The 19,296-nt window shown below is 44.2% G+C and overlaps 2 protein-coding genes across 3 annotated transcripts; both read right to left on the reverse strand.

Moving 5' to 3' along the window:
• Positions 1-1,235: 1,235 nt before the first annotated feature.
• Positions 1,236-1,971, reverse strand: LOC123067042 (uncharacterized). 2 transcript variants are annotated; one of them, XM_044490002.1, is made up of 2 exons: positions 1,749-1,971; positions 1,236-1,631 (listed from the first exon to the last, which is right to left on the reverse strand). In XM_044490002.1, exons 1-2 carry the CDS (start codon positions 1,878-1,880, stop codon positions 1,458-1,460), a joined length of 306 nt encoding a protein of 101 aa, XP_044345937.1. In that variant the 5' UTR covers positions 1,881-1,971; the 3' UTR covers positions 1,236-1,457. The 2 variants fall into 2 exon arrangements, with proteins under 2 accessions (XP_044345937.1, XP_044345936.1); XM_044490001.1 differs by having other exon boundaries at positions 1,236-1,634.
• An 8,012-nt stretch (positions 1,972-9,983) lies between these two features.
• LOC123067043 (cytochrome P450 72A15) lies at positions 9,984-12,082 on the reverse strand. The gene is made up of 4 exons (XM_044490004.1): positions 11,523-12,082; positions 11,179-11,423; positions 10,640-11,024; positions 9,984-10,559 (listed from the first exon to the last, which is right to left on the reverse strand). The coding sequence occupies exons 1-4, from the start codon at positions 12,048-12,050 to the stop codon at positions 10,128-10,130; spliced, it is 1,590 nt and encodes a 529-aa protein (XP_044345939.1). The 5' UTR covers positions 12,051-12,082; the 3' UTR covers positions 9,984-10,127.
• Between the last annotated feature and the right edge of the window lie 7,214 nt (positions 12,083-19,296).

Raw genomic sequence — 19,296 nt, forward strand, 5'->3', positions numbered from 1 at the left:
ATAGTTTAAAAAACTCTTTGATCAGTTATTTGAGTGCACACATCAAGCACAGCATGTTATACTGATTTTCTACACACATCAAACAGATGGAAATATTTGAGTGCACACATCAAGCAGAGCATGTTATACTGATTTTCTACACACATCAAACAGATGGAAAAGAGTCATTCGGGTGCTTCAGGGAATGATCCCCATTTTAGGACCCTGACAAACAAGACTGCAGCCGGAGAGCAATCAATGATGGTATGCACAAATAAGGTTGGTCTACAACATGTCAAGCATCATTCTTTTCAGCACGTACAACTCTTATTAGTGCCAACTGTCAACAAGTATCTCAAGACCAGCCTTCTTCATTTCCGTCTCCACAACGTACACCTTTAAGCAATATTACCAACACACAAAAATCTGTTACATTCCTGAACTCAGAAACTTTACTTCATTGGTTGATGGATGATGTAATCATGATTTTTCTGTTTCGTTTCCTCTTTCTTGCCATGTACAGTCAGTACAGCTGCAAGCTCTGGGACTGCTGCTCATCAACCTGTATAGAGCAATGTTGAATGCAAAAACCAAAGTGGTGGGTGGTATGCCCGTCTGTCCCAAGAGAAGAAAGTGGGTAGTGAATCAACTTAGATTTTTGGATATGTCCTTCAGCTACTTCAGGATAAGGTATGTGCCCCCCTCCCCTGATTACTTGCCAGTAAAATTAACTATGCTCGATTTAGTACAATTCCTTTTGGTGCTACTTCTCTAATGAAGATTCAAGTATACCTTCACGCTGCCGTTGTTGCTGTGTCCATAACGCAAGTGCAGCGGCCGCCGCAACTTTGGTCTGCTAAGAGGACCCAAACACCACGACTCGGCAATGGAAATAGGGGGTTTATTGGCAACGTTGGTGCACTAAGGATCCAAACACCACAACTTGGCGGCAGTGGCAAATAGAAATAGGGGATATAGACACTACAGATTTGATGATTTTTGGGGGGCTTTTAACAGGAAACGGTGGTAGGTTAATAAAAATTAGGCTTAATTTGGCAACGGGTAATATTCTCGGTTAATATTTTAAATTCATATGTGTTCTTTACATAGGCGCAAATGTTGCTTATGTCCTACATATCTGTTGTATAAACTTATCTGGGTTTTCTATAGTAGCCTCATACTATATTTGTAAATTCACACTAAGAATTGTATGTCAAGTAATGCCATACGGTACGTTATATTTGCGATTGGTGAGTTAGACTTTGTTGCATTGTACATTATTATACCCCCAAGATGATGCATCGTGCATTATTACACCCTGAACATGGCGATAAGCATATAAGTGCTAACTAGAATGAACAAAAACAAATCTTAAGATTACACGTGCATTGCACGTGCGCATTTACTAGTATTAATAACTAGCAATTATGCGCGTGCAATGCACCAACGCTACGCGGCAAGTAGCGCGCAAATATCTCTCAATTTGCTCGGTTTGCGAGATCGCGCTTGAGCTCGGCGTTGGACGCCTGCAGCCTCTGAATCTCCTGCCGGACGCTCCTCATCTCCTCCGTGTGCGCATTGGTCTTGTTGTTCAGGCTATAGATCCACGCATTAAATATAAGGATGTTGGCAATGATGAGCCAGCCTGCTCCCTGCTGTCACATGTGGATCATGCATCATCGTTGGTGAACCATGCAGGCAGATGGAAGCAGTAAGCAAAATCCAATCGATTGGTCGGTTGGAGAGGTAGATCGTAGAAGCGACCGAACCTTTGTTTTCTCCGATGAGGAGCAGGAGGAGGAGGAGGAGGCCATGGAGCGAATCGTCGTCCTCGGGGAGGGCGGCCGGCCGAGCTGCCGTCGGGCGGCGGCGGCGGCAGAACGCCACAGCAGAGACGACATTGGCCGTAGATGCCTATAGATTAATCGATATGTCCGTTGATTAACTACTAATGTAGGAGTACGTGTTAGGGCTTGGAGTTTGGATGGAGCGGCCTACGTACACGTAGCTTCGTACACGTTTGGGATGCATAAAAACTAATTTATAGTCAGTTGCTACCTTGGACTTGGTCCCACGACTGACATGATACCGGGGTGGACGTTGCCACGGCCGGACACCGAGGGGAGGAAGGAAACGTAACCATGTTGTGGGGACATAAAAGAGACAAGATAGATGCGACCGGGTACGCACCGGAGGAGATTTGCATCCCGTCTCCACCAAATTCTTTTCCTTCTCAATCTCCTACTCACCCAAGCAAACACGTTGTATATTACTATGCACGAAGCTACGTGTACGTAGGCCGCTCCATCCTGTTTCTTTTATACCCCTATATACTTCCTTCATCACTGTAATATGAGGGCCTCCCGGTCCTTTGTTGATGTCCTCCACCATTGGCTTGCAATCGCACACGATCATCAAACGGCTCAAAGACAAATCATCAGCTAAAGCCAATGCCTCGCAGCACGCTATAGCTACTAGGATTGATGGATCATTCACTCCCGGGAGGACAATCGCCGGGAATCCGAGATATTTGCCATATTCACCGCGGCGGCTGCACCCACATCGTCATCGTGAGACATTCCTCCGTCGGCATAGATCTTTGCATGGCCACTTGGGAGAAGAGGGGGGGAGGGGGGGGGGGGGGGGGAGCTTCCATGTGTTAGAAATCGTTATCGCGTGCATGCTTCTGTGGATAATCATCTTTAGGCTATCCAACTCTGAGATAAATCTTGCTACAAATAGATGTGTTGACATTGGACTTGATAAATTGACTCATGTATAGCTTTTCTGCACGCTGTCGAAACTACACAGAGAGTGACTGCCATCTTAATAAAATCCGCACGGGGTGACTGACTATAAACTTACCAACTCAAATTGTGAACCAACTTGTGGTCGGATGGTTAGAATGACAGTGGTATCCCCCAACCCATCATGGTTCAAGTCCTAGATGTGACATCGGTGCTCGGTTTTTTCTGGATTTACTTGAGGACTTTTGGCTATGTGTGTTTAATGGAAGGAGACGTTTGTATCAACTACGAAGATGTCTTTGTCAATCTCAAGATGATGTGTTGGCACAATCTCCCGAAGGTGTTCATAGGGATAGGATGTGCGTGTGTGTGTTTATACTGGTGAGTTATGTGTGTATGTATGGGCGTCTGCATCTGTATAGTGTTAAAAAAACTCAATTTCTTATTCAAAGTCGTAAGCGCAACGCTAGCCACCAGTCGTACCTGCAGCAGCGAACGATAACCCTATTTGGAATAGCACGATTTCCTTTTGCTTCCTCCCTTGATCCTCTAAAGGCTCTTCTCCGTCTATAACTCAAAGTCCATCTGTCTCTCGTGGAAGCGCTTTAGAGTGCCGACGCCTTCTTCTCTAATAAACAGCTCCCGTCGCACCGCCATGGACGAGCGGCATGCTCGATTTCGAGGCACCACGAGGCATGTCTCGCTTGTCGCCGTCCTTGTCGTCATCGGCGCCTGTGTTTCTCGCCAGCTCCACGCATGCAGCAACATGCGCCTTGTGGTTGCAGCTCCCCATGGAAACAATCGTAGCTCCGGTGGCGATAGTCGCCTGGTCCCAGCACGACAGCACCCCCAATTATCTTCAAAGTACTCCCTCCGTCCCCCAATTATATTAACCAAGACCTTTGGTTGTGTCAAATTAACTTGCAACCACCGACATCTTCGACTAACCGAGTAATATAACAAGCACAATCAATCGATCATCAATCATCACCATACAAAGAACAAGAGTAGAGCAGATTAAGCAGAGTACAAGCTCTGAAAGCTCGAATTGTTTTGTTCAAGCCTGTCTGAAGATTACAAAACGAAGAACTCCATCACATATGTTTGTAGCGAGCTAGAAACAAAGTAACGGCCCTTAGTTATCTATCCTCTCGAGCCTCGAGCACCGGTGCTGCCGCCGTCGGGTCTAGCTCAGCTCTCCTTGCGATCGCCGCTGCCGGCTCCAGATCCATTGCTGTCAGCAACCTCCACCGGCGGGAGAGTCTGCGGTGACAAAAAGAGAGAGAGAGAGAGAGAGAGAGAGAGAGAGGCCGAGTATGAGAGAGGTGAGCACGGAGGCAGGAACGAAGGCAGGGAAGCATTGCGTCGAACAGTTGGCGTGCATGCCCAAGGTGCGGGGGGGATGAGTGAAGAAACAGAGAGGGACCATGTCCGGCTTGTAGATGTTGTGGACGATGGAGGCGCCGGCGAGGAGGGAGGCGACCACCACCACCGACGACCACGCCAGCGAGGGGGTCCCCGTCGGCACCCGCCCGCCGCCGAACTTCTTCTTGCCGCCGTTCATCCTCCTGCTTCCTCCTGGGCCGCGCGGGAGAGTCAGCTGTCGTATGTTGTGCGACCCAGTCCCAGTCTTCGAGCGAGTACTATTTGCTGGGCTGCACATGGGCGTGGGTGGGCTTCAGACTAATCTGATGGGCCGTCCTCTGTGATTGCATCCAGCAGTGCTCCTCCGTTTGTCTAAAAAAAAAGAGAGCAGTCTTCCACCGCCGGCGGCAACGCGGCTTCAACAACGATGTGGTGTTTGATCTCGGATGGAATGGAATCGTGCGAGGTATGAGCCAGCCAGCCTCTTGAAAATCAATCACTATCTAGTTTTTAGTTTTAGATACATCTCTTTTTTATCCATTTTGATGACAAATATTTTCGGACGGAGGGAGTACTGTATAGGCAAGCTGGGCCATGGATCGTCATCCTTGGAGTTGGAGTCATTTGAGCTGGTCCTTTTTCTTTTCTTCAGGTTCATCAGGGCATGGTTTTCTGCAGGAGCTCACTTCTGTCTCGCCGCTCTAGTTGGTCTGTCTGGTAAGCTAAAATGTCGCCATGGAAATATATATACCTGTTCCCGGTATCATGTTCATTCTAGTGCGTGCGCTAATTCCAAGTTCGGTAATATCCATCCATGCCATGAACCTCATTGTATCACGGCTTGTTACTGCTTAGATCGGTTGGAATTTAATTTTGACAGTGTACAACAATAACTGATTATGCCACATATATATATTCAGGATTGCGGACATAGTTTATATTTTCCTCTGTTTTTGACCTTGGTGTATATAAATCTTCGGTCCTCCTTTAAAGCACTGAGATTATTAGTTTTCATGCAGTTCCCTGAATATTCGACGGCTATCTTTAGGATTACTAGAATTCGCATTGATGTATGAGTAGAGTTGGAATTGGTGCTTCCGGAAATCCACATGATCATGGGGAAAACATTCTCTGTCATTTGCCAGAACAGAACTGGTTTCCGGCATTCAATTTTGACGCCTTCTTTTTCTTACAAAGGTTTTACTGCGGTTCTAATCTAGTTGTCGTTACTACAAGAATATCTGCAACATTGATTGAATTTAACAAAGGTTACTCAATCTTTTCTTTTAATGTATCCATCACCAATAACAGGTAGTTAACAACTTATTAATTATTTTCTTTACGGTTTTGGATACTCACACTCACAATGCTATTAGGACGCAGTTGATGCATTTTATTTTGGAGCTGGATATGTTAGTGCCGGGCTACCAAACCTACTGGTGGACAGACTTTGTGCTTGTCTTCTATTTATTTCAGCTTCTCTTTTTTTACATCAGCCATTCAACATGAACTTGTTGTGTGTGTCCAGCTTCAGGGTGTCGATGCTAAGACACCAAAATCATCATAACGTCGAGAGCCTTGTCTACCGCTTTTTAATGAATTTGGACATGATGTGCTGCATGTTGCCTACATCTATTAATAAAATGCATTTTTTAGTTTCGTACTGAGAAAATCCGGAAATTCTTTTGCAATATCAATTCTTACATAAATCTCTTTTTTAGGTTACAGTGTTCAGATGGTCACTTCTGAATATGCAACAGCGAGGGTGTACAGATGGAATATGTTGCGGTATTCATAGCTGGACTTTTTCCTGTGGCATTAGTTGCTCTCAATTATGACCAGCTGCAGAATCTACCCTTTTTCTCAATGCTTCAGATTTATTGTGCGGGGATTTGGCAATAATGTTATGGTAAGTAATGGTTTAATTACAAAAGATTTTCTCAAAACATTTATTATCATTATCCGTGATATGCCTTGCTCACCTGTAGGGATCCGTTGTTTTCAGATATAATTTGTATTCTGGCAGTAATGAGGTCATCAAACAAGAAATAAGAATACTTACTTTATGATATTGGCATAAGATACAGTTGGATGCTTCACTTTAAACTTGGCCCAAGATATCTTGGACATTTAGTGCCTTGCACTAAGCAATCATGTGCGAGTCTCATCATATAGATTTAATTACACTAGGCAATCATGTGCCACATATATATTCAGGATTGCGGCCATAGTTTATATTCCTCTGCTTTTCACCTTTTGGTAAGTATCTGGATTACCAAGATTCCCCCCCCCCCCCCCCCCCCCCCCCTGAATATTCGACGGCTATTTTTTTAAGATTAGTGGAGTTCGCATTGATGTATGCCTAGAGTTGAAGTTGGTGCTTCCGGTAATCCGCATGATTCAGCAAAGCATAGGGAAACACCTTGTTTATCTGGCACTCGCCAAAAGAGAGCTGGTTTCCGACTTTCCATTTTGCCGCTTTCTATTTCTTAGAAATGTTTTATTGCGGTTCTAGTTTAGCCGCCACACCCTCCTCCCCGCGAAGAAGAAGACCTTGCCTGACCTCCTAGTATGTGAGCCCACAACATGGCGTTCACAGGTAAGAATATTCCTGATACATATTCGCATGGCTTTGTTTGTTTGAAGTCTTGTTCAAACTGCGCAGAGTTACGCGTATACCCAAAATACAATTAATATTTGGGTAAGGAACCCGTTGACGAGCAAAATATGCCAATCCAACCACAACCACTACTTGGAGGGATTCAAACCTACTTTTTTTTGGGGATAAAAAATACATACTCGGAGGGGTTCAGACCTACTTGGAGGGCACGACACGCCAAAGCCAGCATTATGACAGAGCTAGTGTTGCTTAATATACTCCTAGTCAAGCCCATATATATAAACAAGGAGCCGAAGCTCTTGATCGACCAACCCGCATCCCATGGCCAACAGAGTAAATTACACGGCGCTGGCGCCCAGAGAGTCGCCGGCCAGGCCGACGACGCTGCACGACATCCCCGACAAGCTCCTCAAGATCATCCTCTTGTACCTCACCTCACCCCAATGGCTCGTCCGAGCTGCGGCCACCTGCAAGCAATGGCGCCGCATCATCGTTGACGCAAACTTCCTCTCCTACATTGATTCCAGCCCCCATCCCTCATCTCTTGTTGCAGGCCATTATCATAACCACACATCCCCTGTTGACGGTCGCCGCCTCAGCTTTGTTCCTTCCTCGCCAGCGCCGGCTGTCAGGAGCCGCCACTTCTCCCTGGACTTCCTCCCTGCAGGCGGCAGAAGGTCATGGGAGATTGTTGATAGCCGCCACACCCTCCTCCTCCTTGCCAAGAAGAAGATTGGGTGGAGACGTCATACCTTGCCTGACCTCGTAGTCTGCGAGCCCCTCACACGACGTTACCAACTAATCCCACGCATGGAGGAAAAGAAATACCACCGATGCATTGGTGTATTCCTCCATGGTTTCAATGACAGAGGAGATACCTCACGGTGGGGCCGTGCCATCGATGAAATGTCGAGTTTCAGAGTGATTTGCCTGCTCTTCAATGATCACATCGGGGTATGTGATAACATTGGCACGGCGAATGCCTACGCGTTCGAAGAGGGGTGGAGGGGGAAGCGTGCCAGCTGGTTCATCGTCAAGTACCCAGAGAGGGCCAGTCCTGAATTCCACTTCCATGCCACGGAATCCCTGCATTTCCTTGGTCGTGCCCAAATTTCTATCTTCTGGGCCATGCAAGATGACCCTTCCTCTTTGCTAACTTATAATTTCCAGTGGAAAGACGAGTTTGAGATCCTCGCATTGCCGGACCACACCCGAGGATCGGTTTTGTGGGTTCTCAATATCAACGATGACGACGACGACAAGGTGCATCTTGTTTGCTTGCAGGGCGACAACCTTCGCATCTTTGCGGCAAGGCGGTATGATAGTCCCGACTGGGAGCTTCAGAAGAGCATCCAATTAATGGAGGCTACCCGTGGACTAGAAGGGCACAAGGATGAGTACTTTCGTCAGTCTACGAAGATTGTCTCAACCAGCACGAGCTCTATCGTGTTTTCTATGGCAGAGGGGAAATGGCTGTTTTCCATCGACTTTGAGAGCATGGAGGTGGCGAAATACAAATACAAGCCGCATTCTTTTGAAACCGTAGCTTATCCGTGTGAGCTTCCATGGCTACCTGCCATTCGTGCTTGTATTGTGCCTTGTACTACTACCAGATGGGGCAATCGCAGATGTTCTGGTATTTGTATATGTCGAAGTCTCTAACTACATTTGTGTATACCATAATGTCCTCATGGAGTGAAAACTAGGGAGATTCATCTGAATGCAAGGACTTAATCGATCAGTTGAAGGTTGCAGCTAAAGCAATTGGTTCAAGTATGCTTGGCGCTTTATTTGCTGCAACAGAATATCAGACATGTATTTAAATTAGAATTGTCCATAAATCTTTAGATTAAAAAAATACATTGTTGGGAGCCATACAGTCAATGTTCAAGGGCTCAATGTACACTTTTTTATCTTCCTCTGAACTTCGGCATTGAGGCCAAATGGCAAAGACACTCCTCTTGGCTTTATCTACCATCAGCTATCATCTGGATTGGGTAGTTCCATTGCTTCATGCCTATTAGCCCGGAAATTGATGGTTGAAGGTTATATGCTGATAGTGTTTTTGGTATCAGCATTCACCATATATTTTGGCAGGTTTTTGACCAAGGTCCAAAGGCGCCGCGGTGGCCAGATGGGCGATGGAGTACTGTAGCTGTGTAGAAACTTCAGGAGAAGCGGACGACCAGCCAGGTTAGTACTTAGTACGTACATTGTGTTTTTAATTTTGATGTGACTGATGCGAATGCGCTATTTGTCCTACACTAAAATGAGCTAATTAATTCACTTGATTTTGTGTGTGATTTGAAGCTCCTTGCCTAGAATAAATGAAACAGTAAAACCTTCATTTAACTAGAATGAGGCAAAGCTCTTAATCTTGGGCATAGACATCAAGCTCAGAAGATTGGGTCAGCCACTGTAGATCTTTTTTTTTGCTTGGGAGGTAATACCAATTCAATTTGCGCAAATATTTGTTTAGCTTATACCAAATTTTAGTTACAAACTGAGAACTTTGATCAAATTATAATTCCAGATTCATAATGCATCGTATGCATTAGCACTTCCTGCATTGTTAAACCCATATGTATTAGCACTTTTGACTTTTAGTTTAAAAGTACTTCGTTTGGTCCATGAGTGCACAAACCGAAACTTCGTGTCTATTTCTTTAATGACAGTCAGGATCTTCCTGGTCTGCGGTGATTCGGTAGGTTGATGTTTATCTACACGCACTACTGGAATTTCCGTATACGCCGGGTCCTGGACATGTGGCACTTTCCTATTGGCCTGCTTTCCCGAGAGCCACTCTCGGCAAAGCGTCGCCACGTGGCAGCCCCCATCTCCATCTGCCATCCATGAGTTTACTTTATTTTGCCGAGATGGGTCGCTTGGCTCTCGGCAAACTGTTTGCCGAGTGCCCGTGTTTTGGTTCTCGGCAAAGTTTTTTTTGCCTGAGAGGTATACGTCGGGTGGCCTCTGCGGAGTGCAACTCTCGGCAAAGGCTTTGCCAAGGGTTTTTGGCCCTTTACTGAGTGTTTCCGGCACTTGGAAAACGTGGTGATTCCAGTAGTGACGTGCATTTTTAAATCATTGCGCGCCAAGGTGGGCACTAGGCACTACTATGGCTAGTTGTTCTCGAAGACAATGGTTGGCCAAAGCCCACGAGAAATGATAAAAATCATTTGAAGAGTGTACCAGTGTTACATCATATGAATGCTGCACAATAGCTTCATAGGAGTGGTACCATAGATACGTTTGGTCAAAGAGTACAAACAGATGAGCCATCATGGCCCTAAATCATGTTGGACCTTTATTACCAAATACAGAAGGCAATAAAGCCTTATTACATGGCCAAGATAAGAGTCCTTTGTACTTGAAAATAATAATATGTAGTGAATAATGTATATATGGCGATACTACTACGAAGAGATCGCCCGCAGCTTAATTTGAGCACCATGCATGGGACGCAACATCATTACGGTATGTGGCGCATGAGTATACGACGGCGCGAGCTCAAACTCAAAGCGCCGAAGAATCATGCACAATGCCATCTTGGCCTCAAGCAGTGCAAAATTCTGACCGATACAGATCCGTGGCCCCCATCCAAACGGGAAAAATGCTCTCCGTTCCTTGGAAGCCTTGGAGATCCCCTCAGCGAACCTATCGGGCCTGAATTGGTGGACGTCGTCTCCCCAGATATCCTTGTCGTGGTGGATGTGCAACACGGACATCTCGAAAATCACACCAGGTGGGTACCTGATGCCTCTGATCTCAATCTCCTTGTATGTCTGCCGGGTGAACGCACTAGCCGGTGGGTACAACCGGAGAACTTCATAAAGAATCATTGTCACCTACACATCATATATTAATAAGATGCCGTACCTCCGATCCTATGTTTGCAACAACTCAAGTAATTTTAGTAAATACTCACAGTTTTGAGTCGATTAAGAGCCTCGTAGTCAAGCTTATGTTTTCCAAATAGGCCAAGAACCTCCTCCCTTGCACGGTCCTGCCACTCTGGGTGCATGCTAAGTACCACCATCGTCCACGTGAGTAATATTGATGTTGTCTCCATTCCTGCAAAGTAGAACAGCTTGCACTCCTCTATTACCTCTTCAGTGGACATTCCTGGAACGGATTGGCCATTTTCATTTACGTCAGTCTTGTTTGACTCGAGCAATAAGCCGAGTAAGTCATCATTTGTGCTTTCTCCTTCTTGCATAGCTTGCATCCTTTTCCCAATTAGACCTCGTAGAATGGACTCTATCTCGTTGTTAATTTGACGCATCCTTCGATTATTTTTAGTAGGGAAGGACCTAAAGTGCACTTGCGTTGTCAGTGTACGAGTAAATAAGCACAAAGCACCCGACCGGTGGTGGTAAGGTGGAAGTAGTACTAACTAGTAGGATAAATTTCTATTTGTAAATACATGGATTTCTAGAAGAAGAAGAAAAAAAGAAGGAAACTCACATGTAACCGGGGATCATGATCTTGTGAATGGCTGCCATGAACCGTCCGACCTGCTCAGACTGCAGTTGAAAAATCCTTCTTCCTTCGAGATAACTGCTGCCGAATGCGGTGCGTGAGATGACATCTCCGGTGAGGCTCTGGAGCTCTAAGGAAGCATCCACCTCACACGAGCCGTCGGGACCAAGGGACTGTGCCCATTTGTTGACAAGCTCTTCACAACACAAAGAGAAGGCTGGCAACATGATCTGTATGTAAATTGAGCGAGCGAATGATCAGTCACGCAGTAGATTTGTCACAGATGCTATCAGAAAGAGCTAGGTGCAACTGCGCAGGTATGTAGTTACCTTGAGCTTCTCGACATGGAACGCAGGGTTGAGTATCCTTCTGTGCTTGACCCATTTCTCGCCCTCGTGGGTCGCCACGCCTACGGCGAGGAGCTTGGATAGCGCAGGGAACTTGACCTTCTGGATGTGCCCAAACTTGTTGGACATGATCTCCCTGACCAGGTTAGGATCGGTGATGCTCACCTTGGGAACCGGACCGAACCAGGAGATGTACTGCTTGCCGTGCTCCTCGACGGTGCTGTAGAGGAAAGGCAAGACGTGGGCACCGATGTCGTGGCAGCGCAGCGGCAGAGGCTTCGACCACGCCTCCTTGTTCTGCCTGCCGTAGTCGCTCATGTCGCCGAGGAGGAAACTGTACGACGTCCCACGAAGGCCCTGGGCGCGAAGAGCCCGCTCCAGCCGCCTCGGCCGCCACCATAGCTGGTCTAGCAGCCGGGTGGTCGGCCACAGGAGCGCCAGGCCCAAGAGGCCGCAGGCGAGGTAGCTCCATGGTAGTGCTGCTGGACTGAATACCGATTCAGGATTCATTGCTTGCCTCTCGTGGGATGGATTGGATTGGCATTCACAACTCTGAATATATATGTACAAGTGTCACTAGCTAGGACAGATAAGTCTTGTCTGCTCATTTGTTTATGTTTCTTGCGCTGCAATTAGTGGTGTGGCATGTGGACATCTTAGTCAACCAGACGCCAGAGTCAATGCCTCGTTCCAAAGGAACTTGGCCGGCAAGAAACTCTATTTTTTTCAACAATATCCATTAGCTACAGGGGTGACGTCATCTGAATGGGTACAGCGGTGGTGCCTCCGTGAAATCATAGTTTTGTGTGTGAAAGAACTCCCTGAGGCTGAGTATTCTAGCTACAGGGGTGACAGAAGATGGGCTTCATATATACTATTGGGCCATCTCATTGATTATTTTCTTAGCTGGCCTTCTGGTTGATTTCGATGAATATATAAATGCCCAGCTCTATACCTCTAGCATCTTCTTGCATCCATACATCCATGTGCTAATAAAAAACCTCTCTTGATGCCCTTCGGGTGTATTTCTTCAAAAATAGATAGCATGGGTTCAAGTAAAACCTACATTCCTACAGTACCAATGAGAATCTTAATAAATGAAAATCTTATATCCAATGAAACCTACACTCCTACAGTACCAATAAATATATGAGTTAGAATCAAGTAACCACCTGACATCCCCTCAGATGGCAAGGGACCAATAGGCTCAGAATTCGGATTCAAACTTGAAATTTAGAATACAAACAAGAAGAGGAGGTTAAATTGTTGGATGTGGTTCCTCTAATGCCATCAACGAATTGTTATGGCGCTGGCATGGCAGGTGTCATGGACACGCGCACGCGTGATTTTTATTTTTTGACTTTGGTTTCAAGATATTTGTCTACTATCTATCCATCTACCTATGGGATCGACTTTTCTATGGATCGAGTCATACATGCTGCCAAGCTAGAGAAGGGCTGATAGACTAATGTGAGATGACTAGACGTGTTAATTAATCGGTTAATATTTGCAGGCTAAGGTGGATTAACTTGCACGTTCTTGGATGGATGCAACTGCTCTGCGTTACGAGTACAAGGTCCTATCCATTACTTGTGTCCTCTTTCAGCAAACCATCAGCCATCCACTGCTAAGTAGATGAACTCAGTTCCATAGATTTACAGTTAGGGCCGACCCTCGTGGAGACAATCTGTTTGTATTGTTACTGGTAAATATAGTTCTCTTCTTTTTGTGGGAAGTACCACTACATACCCGTGTTTTTTTTTTTGCGCACATCTTCTACTGTAGGTATACACAATGTCATTTCAGATGATTCATCCATCAGTTTGATCCAAGTGCTGGTGGAACTTACACCATGCACACATGCGTAGACCGGTGATTTGACGTCCATGTCGCATATCATCGGACGGGGCACGACAACGATAGATAGGCTAAAACCACGACACATTTTGTATCGGAAGAAGTAGTAATATTCATATAGTCACTCCATAAGAATTTTCCAGTCCTCGTCTTCTTACAACTTGCACATTAGAAATGGGAGGAACAGTTGTAGTTCAATAGACAGCACACATGACTTCCTCTCGTTTCCTCCCCTAAGCCTAGGTGGCTACAACAAACTCTCCCATCCAGACTTCACTAGCGAGCCTGTGGAGTCGCCTCTCCTTTGCCTGCCACTCCGGTGGTTGGTGCCAGTGAGGGGAATCCCGGTGCCTCCGTTCCAGTTACTAGTTTAGGCTAGGTTTTTCTAGTTCAAGCAGGAGCGGCGCTCGAGCGAATGCCAGTGCTTCTTCTTCGAGTTTGTCTTGTAGGCTTCGATCATCCTCGAGTTCGTCCATCTGGATGTAGTTCAGGAATTTGAGAAAACAATCATGAATTTTGGAAAACAAATTATAAGTTTGGAAAAAAAGTGCACGGATTTGTGAAACGTTCATGGATTTGAATAAAAGTACTCGCATTTAGAAAGAGTTCACAGATCTGAAAAAAGTTCATGAATTTTTAAAAATCTCACATATTTTAAACATTCAAGGATCTGACAAATGTTCAAGGATTGAAAAAGTTCACGAATTTGAAAAAATATCATGGATTTGAATTGAAGTTCACGCATTTGGGAAAAGTTCAAGGATATGATTTTTTTCACGCATTGGAAAAAAATCATGAATTTGAAGAAAATTTAATGAATTTTGAAAAAAGTGCGTAGATTTTTAAAATGTTCATCAATTTGAAAAAATCATAGATTTGGAAAACTTTAGGAATTTGAAAATACTTCATGGAATTTGAGGAAATAATTCAATTTTTCTGAAAAGTTCTTATTTTTGAAGGAAAAGAGTAACAAAAAAGGAAAATGGAAAAATAGAAAAATGAAATAAATAAATAATAAAAATTAAAGGGAAGAAAAAAAATAATGGAAACAAAAAAAATAAAACAAAAAATGAAAAGGTAAGAACAAACAAAAATGGTTTGGGAAGCTTTAAGCTTGCCAAAACCGGGCTGCAACAACAGCTCCCAAACATGGATCCACCGAGGGAACGAGGAAAAAAACTTAAATGGGCCAAGCCCAGTACAGAGATAGGTGTTCCGCGGTTGGAGAAATGCACTCTAACCGCACTAAGGGCGCCAGATAGGATTTGGGCACGGGCGTCAACTAGGCGCTCTCTTGCGGCAAGTATTTGGGCTACGAGGTAACAGAAGAAGAGTTTCAAACTATGGGGCCGTCTCGTTGAACTTTTTTTTTTCTGCGCTAGCTGTCTTGTTGATTTGAGACATTTTCTATATGGCCCCTTAAGAGCCCATTTTAGGATTTTCATATGCAACACACATACCCTCTCTTCCGTGAATCTACATGGGCCGGTCTATACGCACCACAGGAAGCTCGCCTCTCCCATTTTTGGACGTTTTTTTTCTACTTTTCTGCACCAGATTTCTCCGGTTTTTCCTTTCTTTTACAATTTCTTTTACTTAATCTTTTCCTTTTCCTTTACTTTTTTTTCTTTTATTGGTTCCTTTTTTTCAAAATGCACGAACTTTTTCAAGTTCAATGAACTACGTTTCCAAATCAATGTTTCTTTTCAATTTGAAGAACTTTTTAAAATTTGATGATATTTTTCACAAATTTGATGAACTTTTTCCAAATTCGGTGAATTTTTTTCAATTTTCATGAATCTTTTTCAAATTCAGTGAACTTTTTTGCAAAGTAGATAAACTTTTTTTTTCAAATTTGGTGAGTCTTTTTCAAAATTGATGAACGTTTTTTCAAATTTGATTTTGATGAACCTTTTTCAAATTTGATGAAAATTTTCAAATTTCGATGAATCTTTTTCAAATTTGATGAACGTTTTTTCAATTTTGTAAACTTTTTTTTCAATATCGATAAAGTTTTTTCAAATTTGATGAAGTTTTTTTATATTGAATGGGAATTTTTTGAAACCAATGAAATTTTTTAAGTTTGTGAACTTTTTACAAACTACGTGAACATTTTCAAATTCATGTTTTTTTAATTTGTGGTGATTTCTTTCATTTTTAGGAAAGTCAATGGTTGACTGGTAAACTGTCAAACGCGATTGAGTGACCACGATTCCAGTCTAGCGCTTGCCTTTTTCTTTGGCCGGGCCATGAGCGGGGGCGCGTGAGCACTAGGGAGCAGTTCAGCCACCTAAGGCGTCGAACAAGAGCTCCTGATTTTGATGAATATATGAAGTGTAAAATGTATTCTAGAACACTAAACTTGTTTTTCTGTTAGGGAAAGATCACTGAACTTGTTTGATCCATATGTTTGTAAAAGAGATAGAACGTGTCACATTCTTATAGTTCAACATGATGCCATAATAAATGAAAATGTTATTTCAATAACAACTACGGTGCCAATAAATATCTGAGTTGAATTAATTAACCAAATGATATGCCATCAGACAACAAGGAACCATACATCACACGCAGGCCATGCCATTTTTGGATGATTCATCATCCATTAATTGAACCAAACCGCCAATTGAAATACATGTACACCATACATACGCGGGCTGATGCTCATCTGACATGTCTGTCGCAACACATGGGACAACAACAATGACATCTAAGCTAATTATGTTGCCAAACCCGCGATGACTAGGACCTTCTCCCCCAAAACCCTGGCCGCCACCAATTCCTTGCCGCCTCCCTCCCCATCCTAGTGTGGAAACAGTTTGTTATCAATGCGAAAACACCCCTATTCTGCTGCTAAATATCTGTGTCAAACTATCTCATTTAATTATGTCGCACCATATAGTATATGCCATGTCATTTTCGGATTATTCATCCATTCGTCAATTGATCTAAACCTTGAATTATTGTTCGTGCTGGTGTAATATATACCACACATGCGTACATGTAGATTGGTGGTTCAACGCCCATGTCACAGCTCAAATGACGACGTACGACCGCGACAAATCAGCTAATAATCATGCTCCACAACGTTTTGCAATAACTTGGTCAACCGATCAATATACAAACAAGAAGACGATGTTAAACTGTTACAACTTGTTGGATGTGATTCCTCTCACGCCGTTTTTTTATTAGGAATACACAGAGTTTGCATATCATTTCAGTGAAAGAAGAAGTTAAGAGTGAGTAAATGAGGTGGTACAACGCATCACACGAACGCATGAGGTGTGAACATGGCGCTGGGAGTAAAGGGACATGGAATGCTCAGCTCAAACAAAAATACAACACAGCTAAACTCGCCGATCCAAAAAACTGGACCTAAGATTTCCCCAGATGCTCAAAGATGGGATACTCGAAGAGGGGCACAGATAGCAGCCATGGCAGCGCCTCCAAGAAAGAGATGACACCTGTTGGTGTCGCCGTTGCCAGCATCAAAAGGCCGAGAAAGGATTTTGCCAAGCTAGAAAAATGGATGATAAACTATGAGATGACTGAACATCTTAACTAATCGGTCAATTTACAGATTAAGTTAGATTAATTAGCACGATCTAAGATAAAGACTACTAGGGAAAAGCTTATAGGTAGACGCTTACTAGTAGCGCGGGTTTATACCTCTCGCTGCTGCTACTTACTAGTAGCGTGGATTTATACCCCCACTACTACTAAGTTGATAGTAGTAGCACGGGTTTATAATCCTTGCTACTACTAAGTGGTCTCTACCGTGCCCTCCTAGGACATGCCATAGTAGTAGCGAGGGGTATAAACCCCCGCTACTACTAAGTGGTCTATACCGTGTCCCCCGGGACATTGCCATAGTAGTAGCAAGGGTTATAAACCCGCTCTATTACTAAGTTGATAGTAGTAGCGCGGCTATAAACCGGCGCTACTACAAAGTACTGGGTTTTTTACCAGCCCTGAAATCCCCATCTTCTCCTCCAAATAACTCATCTCCTCCGTCCCTCTCCTTCCCCCCTCTCTCCATAGGCCCTCCCATGGCGCTCCTTTCCATGCGCGCCTCCTCCTCCCTGACGCCTAATGAGACCGCCGCCTCACGCCGCTGCATCCAAGAGCTCGCTGGTCTTCCCCCTCGCCTCCATGCCACCACACCGTACCACCTCACCACCAATGACTAGCCTCGGTGCTCCCTCCATCTCCTTCCTCTCTCCCTTGTTTCTTTTTCCCCTCTCCCCTCTAGTTTCACTCGCCCTTCCATGCCCATCCCCGTGCAGGTCTTCGCCGTGAATGACAAGAGCTCTCTGCCTTGGCTGTGAAGAGGAGCCCCACACCGCCGCCTTGATCTACCCTGGATCCGGCCCCTCTCCAGCAACTGCTGCCAGATCTGGTCTGCCGCTGCCCGTCTGCGCCATTGGAGACCCCTGCCATCGCTGGATTGAATCATTGCCACCATTGACAACACGCATGGGATCGAGAATTTTTGTTTTGTTTTTGAAACTAATATTAGTAGCGCGGGTGGCACCCGCGCTACTACTAACACACATAGTAGTATCACGGGTGCACCGGTGCTACTATTAACAGTTAGCTGTAGCGAGCTAGTAGTAGCGGGGGCACCCCGCACTACTACTAGCTATTTACCCACGCTACTAATAGACTTTTTCCTAGTAGTGGGATGCAACTTCTCTGTGTGACAAGAGGTACAAGGCCCTATCCATTTGTGCCCTTATCGAGAAAACCATCATGTACCTTGCCCTCTTCCATGCCGACCCTCGCAGAAAAAATCTGTTTGTGTTGTTTAATTTTTGCGGGAAATACATGTGTTTTTTTTGTTTTGCAGACATCTTCAACCATATATATACACATGTCATTTTCGGATGATTGAGTTGATCCAACTTGAATTATTGAAGAAAAGAATTATTGTGCTGGTGGAATATACACCATGCAGATATACATATCGACTGGTGATTTGACGTCCGTGTTGCAGCTCATGGGACGTGGTACGACAACGATAGATAAGCTACTACTCCCTCCGTTCCTAAATAATTGTCTTTCTAGAGATTTCAACAAGTAACTACATACGGAGCAAAATGAGTGAATCTATACTTTAAAACATGTCTACATACATCCGTATGTTGTAGTCCATTTGAGATGGCTAGAAAGACAAATATTTAGGAACGGAGGGAGTAGTTATCATATAATGGGTCCAAAAGAATTTGCTAAGTCCACGTCTTCTCAATAGTATGAGAAATTACAAACAGGAACAAGTGGTTAATCGATACTCAATAGTATGTGCTTCCTCTCACCTCACACGCCCGTATGTGTCGGCAGCATGGTTGTGGCATGTACATACATACACCATGATACATACTCGCTCCGTTCACAAATATAAGATGTTTTAAGTTTTTTTCTGAATAGGGTCTACATAGACACGTTTTAGTGTGTTTGCTCACTCATTGTTTATATTGAAACATCTTGTATTTGTGAAAGGAGGGAGTATTTCTTTGACCCTGCAACCTTAGTTGGTTCATATATGCACTTAAAATTCATAGTCTTCTCCTGACTGGCATATCATGTTAATGGTCAACATCATGATATACATCATTAATTGACAAATGGTGCATGCCAAATTAACTTGGTAAGACACTTCATTATCAGTATTATGCATTGTAGGTAATATATTAGCTAATTTTTCTGTTGGGTCCTTTCTTTTAGAATCATTATTGGGTCCTTTATTGTTTTGAATGTGAAAGAATACAGTGAGGCAAGTATTCTGCCTACGGGGTGACAGAAGATGTGCTTCAGACTATTGGGCCTTCTCGTTGAACTATTTTTCGGTGCTGGCCGTCTTGTTGATTTTGGTGAATATATAAGAAGTAAAATCCATTAT

The sequence above is a fragment of the Triticum aestivum genome, chromosome 3B (genome assembly GCF_018294505.1).
Source record: "Triticum aestivum cultivar Chinese Spring chromosome 3B, IWGSC CS RefSeq v2.1, whole genome shotgun sequence".
In the NCBI taxonomy this organism is placed as follows: domain Eukaryota; kingdom Viridiplantae; phylum Streptophyta; class Magnoliopsida; order Poales; family Poaceae; genus Triticum; species Triticum aestivum.